At 45.2% G+C, this 7,500-nt stretch overlaps 1 protein-coding gene across 1 annotated transcript in view; it reads left to right on the top strand.

The window, feature by feature from the left end:
- grm6b (glutamate receptor, metabotropic 6b) overlaps window positions 1-7,500 on the top strand; it is a 40,087-nt gene that overhangs the window by 5,093 nt on the left and 27,494 nt on the right. Inside the window, exon 2 of the mRNA XM_042088605.1 lies at window positions 1-100. This exon is cut by the window's left edge and continues 87 nt beyond it. Within this exon, the coding sequence (XP_041944539.1) occupies window positions 1-100 (100 nt within the window). The remainder of the gene's footprint in view (window positions 101-7,500) is intronic.

The raw sequence follows: 7,500 nt of genomic DNA, 5'->3' as shown, positions 1-7,500 counted from the left end.
GCAGCCCATCATCCCCAAACCCGAGCAGGTCGTCGGGGTCATCGGGGCGTCCGGCAGCTCCGTCTCCATCATGGTGGCTAACGTGCTGCGTCTGTTTGACGTAAGACATACACACACACACACGCACACCCACACGCACATGCACATACACACACACACACACACACACACGCACGCACACACACATGCACACGCACACGCACATGCACACGCACACACACACACATACACATGCACACGCACACGCACATACACACACACACACACAAACACACATACACACACACACACACACACACACACACACGCAGACGATCACCCTGTGTGTCAATTGATCTGCGAATTGAAACTGCTAATGTGACTGTAAATTATCATTTATTTAATAATATACAATTCAGCTAAACACGATAGATCACACACACACACATACACACGATAGCACTAGCACCTGCTCTTGTGGCGGGTGTGTGAGTGTGTCTATGTGGTGTGTGTGTGTCTGCTTGATGAGAGTGTGAGTGTGTCTATGTGGTGTGTGTGTGTGTCTGCTTGATGAGAGTGTGAGTGTGTCTATGTGGTGTGTGTGTGTGTCTGCTTGGCGGGTGTGTGAGTGTGACTATTTGGTGTGTGTGTGTGTGTGCTTGATGAGAGTGTGAGTGTAAGTGTGTCTGCTTGATGACAGTGTGAGTGTGTGTGCTTGATGACAGTGTGAGTGTGAGTGTGTCTGCTTGATGAGAGTGTGAGTGTGAGTGTGTGTGCTTGATGAGAGTGTGAGTGTGACAGTGTGTCTGAATTGTGTGTGTATGAGTGTGTGAGTGTGTCTGCTTGGTCTGTGTGTGTGTGTGGTCTGCTTTAGCCACAACTCCCAACACATTCAAACAGGCAGCGAAGCATCCAGACAGACAGATCTAGACCCTAAGTATAAGTATAAGTATACTCTTTTGATCCCGTGAGGGAAATTTGGTCTCTGCATTTATCCCAATCTGTGAATTAGTGAAACACACTCAGCACACAGTGAACACACAGTGAGTTGAAGCACACACTAATCCCGGCGCAGTGAGCTGCCTGCAACAACAGCGGCGCTCGGGGAGCAGTGAGGGGTTAGGTGCCTTGCTCAAGGGCACTTCAGCCATTCCTACTGGTCAAGGTTCGAACCGGCAACCCTCTGGTTCCAAGTCCGAAGCGCTAACCAGTAGGCCATGGCTGCCAGATCTGGACCGTGACATCTAGACAGACAGATCTGGACCGTGACATCTAGACAGACAGTAGTGTTTCTATCTGGACCGTGACATCTAGATAGACAGTAGTGTTTCTATCTGGACCGTGACATCTAGACAGACAGATCTGGACCGTGACATCTAGACAGACAGATCTGGACTGTGACATCTAGACAGACAGTAGTGTTTCTATCTGGACAGTGGCTGAAGCTGCAGGTGGTTGTGGTTCTGCTGGTCCAGTATAAGGTCAGAATGTTCTATTTGAGTTGTGAGCGCTGCTGGTCAAGCGAGTGCTGCTTGCTTGCTGGGCCCAGTGCGCTCGTGGAGGGCTGTTGGGGCCCAGTGAGCTCGTAGAGGGCTGTTGGGCTCCTGGGCCATTAAGTGATTTCTCCATCAGAAGCAGATCTCAGAGAGAAAGGATTGAGTGATTATGCTTATTTCCAGGCTGCCGTACAACAGCTGGAGTCTGTGTGTGTGTGTGTGTGTGTGTGTGTGTGTGTGTGTGTGTGTGTGAGGTAGGGAGATGAGATGACCTGAGCTGAAAGACTAAGAGCAAACACACACACACACACACACACACACACACACACACACAGTGTGTGTGTGTGTGTGTGTGTGTGTGAGAGAGAGAGAGAAAGAGAGAGAGTGAGAGAGAGAGTTTATGAATATAATGGAGATGGATTGTGAAGTTGCAGACATAGAGCATAGACGTGTGTCTGTCTGTGTATGAAACCTGTTCTCTAAGTGTTCCTGAGCCTGGTAGTCTTTCAAAGAACAGCAGGGCTTCAAACGTTCCACCTTAAATGTACTGTTCCCGAACCGGTTAGAACCAAATAAAAAAACGGTTCATAACGTTCCATGTAGGGCTATGTGTAATGACCATATTCAGATGGCAGAAAAACGTCTAGCCTATTTATTTATATAAATATAAAAATGTCTAGCCTATTTATATTGCAAATGATACCACATCGGATTTTCACGATGCCATTTCATCTAAGCACAAACGTTTAAATGAGAAAAAATGTAATTTTAATGCTGCAGTTAACACTCGCTAATGGCTATACAGGTCACATTAGCATGGAGCTAGCTTGCAATTTTCAACATTAGTTCTAGTTTACATGATAGAGTCCAACTAAATCAAAATGAAGTTGATGTCTAAGACCACTATGAGTAAGGGACACACTGTAGCAAATGGGGAAGGAGACACATTGGACTTTATAAAGACCGTTCACAGTTCACAGCCTGCAGTCAGCAAGTCCACCATCCAGACATGCGCAAATTCTGCACCAGTTATAAAGCAGAAAATATTGTAATTATTGTAATAATAAAAGAAAAAATAACGTTATGAAACGGTTACCATTATTTCTGTTCCAGAACATAAAAAAATGAAGTTTCTGGTTTCGTTTTTGTTCCTAGCAATCAATGCCTTGGAGAACAGAATTGACCGCTCTGGAACAGTCCTTAAGATTACAGTAGTGATCGCCCTGGAATAGTTCTGCGCCCTGAAATAAACCTCAAGATTACAGTAACAACAACAACACATTACACTTTTCTCGATACTCAAAGCGCATCACACGTACTCACTAGTAACCACCACCAATGTGTAACACCCACCTGGGTGATGCACGGCAGCCATTATGCGCCAGAACGCTCACCACACACCAGCTTGAGGTGGAGAGTGAGGGAGTGAATGAGCCAATTACAGTAGAGGATGATTAGGGGGCCAGATTGAATGAGCCAGGTTGGGAATTTAGCCAGGACACCGGGGAACCCCCTACTCTTTGCGATAAGTGCCATGGGATCTTTAATGACCACAGTGAGTCAGGACCTCGGTTTAACGTCTCATCTGAAGGACGGCATCTCCTACAGTGCAGTGTCCCCGTCACGGCACTGGGGCATTGGGATCGATCTTTTTTTGGCCAGAGGGAAGGGTGCCACCTACTGGCCACCCACCAACACCACTTCCAAAGTAGTTTGAGGACTATTTAAGAAGTTTGAGGACTATTTAAGAGTGGTCAGTAGTGACCACTCTTAAATAGTCCTCAAAATTATAGTAGCGACCGCCCTGGAATAGTTCTCAAAATTACCAGAGTGACCACCCTGGAACAGTCCTTAAGATTACAGTAGTGACCGCTCTTCAGAAGTCCTTACGATTACAGTAGTGACCACCCTGGAACAGTCCTCAAAATGATAGTAGTGACCTCTCTGGAACAGTCCTTAAGATTATAGTAGTGACCGCTCTGGAATAGTCCTTAAGATTACAGTAGTGACCGCACTTAAGAAGTCCTTAAGATTACAGTAATGACCACTCTGGAATAGTCTTTAAGATTACAGTAGTGACTGCTCGGGTTGCAGCTTTGGTCTGTAATCTAAGGATCTGGTTTTGGGTCCTCAATCCACAGGCACACAAGGATGTCTAATCCACTCAGGGTCGGCGCTAGAGAGAGCAACGGGTGGGGGGGCTATGAGCACTGACGGGGGGGCACCTCACCTCACTTTTATTAGTTATTTTCCAAAATTGCCATATAATCCATGTGTGGGGCAGCCGTGGCCTACTGGTTAGCACTTCGGACCTGTAACCGGAGGGTTGCCGGTTCGAACCCCGACCAGTAGGCACGGCTGAAGTGCCCTTGAGCAAGGCACCTAACCCCTCACTGTTCCCCGAGCGCCGCTGTTGATGCAGGCAGCTCACTGCGCCGGGATTAGTGTGTGCTTCACCTCACTGTGTGTGCTGTGTGTGTTTCACTAATTCACAAATTGGGATAAATGCAGCGACCAAATTTCCCTCACGGGATCAAAAGAGTATACTTACTATACTCAGACATCCCAAGTCTCCCGGAAGTTCCGGGAGTCTCCCGCATATTGATAGCGGCTCCCTGATGCCCGCAAATTAGATAAAATCTCCCGGAATCTAGAGTGAGCGATCAAGAGCGCGCATGCGAGACCGCGTGTGCATCTGAGTGTAGCACGCACACGAGGGGAGAGAGAGAGAGAGGTGGTGTGTGTGTGTCTAAGCGCATCAAAGACAGAGAGCATCCTGATAGGCCTGTTTCGCTAAATCAACCAATCAGTTTTCAGTGTAGGCGGGCTTTTATGTCTTTTCTCCCGAACTTCAGTGAATCAGTTCAGTTCTTCATACTGAATCAGTTCAGTAGAAACAGGAGCGTCATGGTAGAGTCAGTGCCTCAAAAAAAGGAAAATGTAAGACCCATTTCAAAGTGTAGGCTACCCTTGTCTCATAAGAGTAAAACATAATGATGGACCTAGTCTTGCAGGCTGCACTGTTTGTAAACAGTGACTTTAGCATTGCCCATAGCGGGTTAAATGATTGCAAAAGACATGTTGAGGTGAGTTTAACAAGTGTCAATTCATGTGCATATTATTCAGGCCTATAGCCTACTAGATGGCTAGTTGCCAAGGCTACATGAAAAGACCAAACTACCAAAATCTACATATTTTATTCTCACAATTTCTATCTATAGGCCTTCCTTATTTGTTTTTTTTTTTTTTTGGGGGGGGGCTTCGTGATGCCTCCCTGAAATGACTTTTTGCAAGTTGGGATGTCTGTATACTTATACTATACTTAATAAAGAGCATCCTTCGAGCCTTTTGTATAACTGAAACAATATGATCATGGGTACAAATAGTGCAAGAACATAGCGGTCATAGCCTATAGTGTTGAATAGACTAGCACAAAACGTTTAGAATAATATAATTTTAACAGAATAGCGTTGCATAGGCTACAATACAAGTAAATAGGCTATAACAAACTCACCACTAGCAAGCCAAGGCTACACTAGGCTTCACTGTGTCTTTCCATTCATTTTGAAATGTTCTTGTAAGATCCTGCTCAAAAGCAAATTGCACATAGGCTACTGATAATATCCCAACATTGCACGTAGGCTATGTGATCGCTCAAAATGTTTTTTAAAGTACAGAACAAATTCTAACATATTTACGAAGTGGCTAGGTAGATGCACCAACTGTGATGGAAAGTTTAAGAGCGAACAGGACACTCGGCATGGCTTTTAGTATTTTGTGCTGCTCTGACAGTCCACTTTTATTGACTGTTAGTCTACTGTTTTTGGGTTTGGAGATGTACTGTTTTGCAGCGACAGGCTACGAATGCCGACTCCACAACTGTCGCGTTTCCCAGCCAGGTCCATGATAGGCTGTTTGTCACTGCATCCAATGTCTCCCTCTGGATGAAGCAGGTTCAGACCCGTGCTGTGCTGCGCTCACTAAAGGCCAATTCCATCTCCCCTTAAAGTAGCCGACATGATCCAAAGCACTACGTCTCCGTTGCTCGAGTTTATCATTAGCACTGGACAATATCGGACAATATAGGAAATGCAACGTGTCAGTTTGGCCCTTTATTTACGGTTTCTGCAATTTAGAACAGCTCATGCATTCAGCTTAGGTGCTTGGGTTATCCTGCAGTCAGAAACGCGAAAAACCTTGTATTATCCATTATCTTCCCAGATCTATCTTGAGACCTGTTGAAGTTCTTATGCAGCAGTGTCTAAAAACCCTACTGGTCGAGATTTATGCTCATTTGGCGTTGCAGGAGTCGGGGTAAATGTATCGGTGGCACTCACTGCACCGGTGTCCGAGTGTGCAGAATCCCTCTTCATCGTGCAGTTTGCATCGCGCAGTTTGCGCACACAATCAACAGTATCATAGTTGAAACACGTGTCATGTTTCATTTTGAGTAGGCTAAGTGTTCATGTTGTATTGCAGGGAAGCGGCGGTCATATAGGTTTAGTCAGGTTTTTTTTTTTTTTCTTTTTCGCATGTCCAAATTTCTGTCAATGATTCCCGGGACACTGTAAGACCGGGGTACACGAAACTTGGTGGGCATGTAACCCCACATGGATAGCATGGAACCTCCTGTTTTCGTTTTGATCTGTAGCCCCCCCGCTGGACTGGACCCCCCGAAAGGAGGGTAGGGCAGACACAGTTTTCTGTGAATATCTCGAGAACCGTAGGGTTTAGGAGGACCATTTTTTTTTGTATGTTGATCTCAAAGGGCCATGCCAACCCATTCCATAACCACTCATTTCATGTATAGCGCCACCTAGTTAAATACAAAAAAGGAAAAATGAGGTAATGTAATCGCAGGTATCTGTGACCTAACATAGTCAAAGGGCCATGCCAACCTATCCCATTACCACTTATTTCATGTATAGCGCCACCTAGTTAAAAATTAAAAAGCAAAACATTAGGTGTTTTCATCACAATATCTCTGGCTGACATGGTCAAAACTGCACGAAATTGAAAGTGTAGGATCATTATGACACCCTCCAAATGCATGCCAAGTTTCGTGGACTTTCGTTCATGGGGGGCCTTACAATAAAATAATTTATGTGTACATTTAGTGACTGTACACCAACAAGGATTCCCGGGACACTGAAAGACCGGGGTATACGAAACTTGGTGGGCATGTAACCCCACATGGATAGCATGGAACCATTGCTTTTCGTTTTGATCTGTAGCCCCCCCGCTGGACTGGACCCCCCGAAAGGAGGGTAGGGCAGACACAGTTTTCTGTGAATATCTTGAGAACTGTAGGGCCTAGGATGACCAATTTTTTACGTATGTTTGCCTCCAGGGGTCATGTTAACCCATTCCATGTGCACACATGTGCATAAACAGATACACACGCACACACATTCATTCACAGTAATCCTACGTATGACACATACTCACACAGTAGACATATATACGCACGCATGCACATGCACACACACAGGCACATAAACAGGCAAACACACACATGCACGCACACACACCCACCCACACACACATAAACATAAACATGTACACGCACACATGCACACAATTCAAGAATTTCTCAGAATTATGAACAGGCAAGATGGGGGTGGGGTTGTATAAAATGTATATTACATGTGAAATCTATGAACTAATCATGTTTTGGTACTTGTTGTCTAGCAGATACCAGTGAGAATTGAGTGTGGATAATGCAATTTAGTGAGACAGTTAGAATCATATATGCCTTTCAATGTGACTTATTTTTGTGGAAAACATGTGCTGGACTGGGCGGCGGTCATATTTTGTACCGCTCTGCGGTACATCTAGTTTTGTCTTTGAGTGGTTGGCAACACTTGTTGGTATTGTTTTTGTTTGCAGATCTTAGAACCTAGGCTGCCTACAGAGATGCGTTTTTTTGACGGCCTGCTTATGGGACAGGCAGATAGCGGATTGTTAGGAAAGATTAGATGAATGTGATCATTTATGTTTGGGCCTTTTTTGAAATCCCTGATAC

The sequence above is a fragment of the Alosa sapidissima genome, chromosome 4 (assembly GCF_018492685.1).
Source record: "Alosa sapidissima isolate fAloSap1 chromosome 4, fAloSap1.pri, whole genome shotgun sequence".
NCBI classification, from domain to species: domain Eukaryota; kingdom Metazoa; phylum Chordata; class Actinopteri; order Clupeiformes; family Clupeidae; genus Alosa; species Alosa sapidissima.
This window is presented reverse-complemented; position numbering and strand designations above follow the sequence as displayed.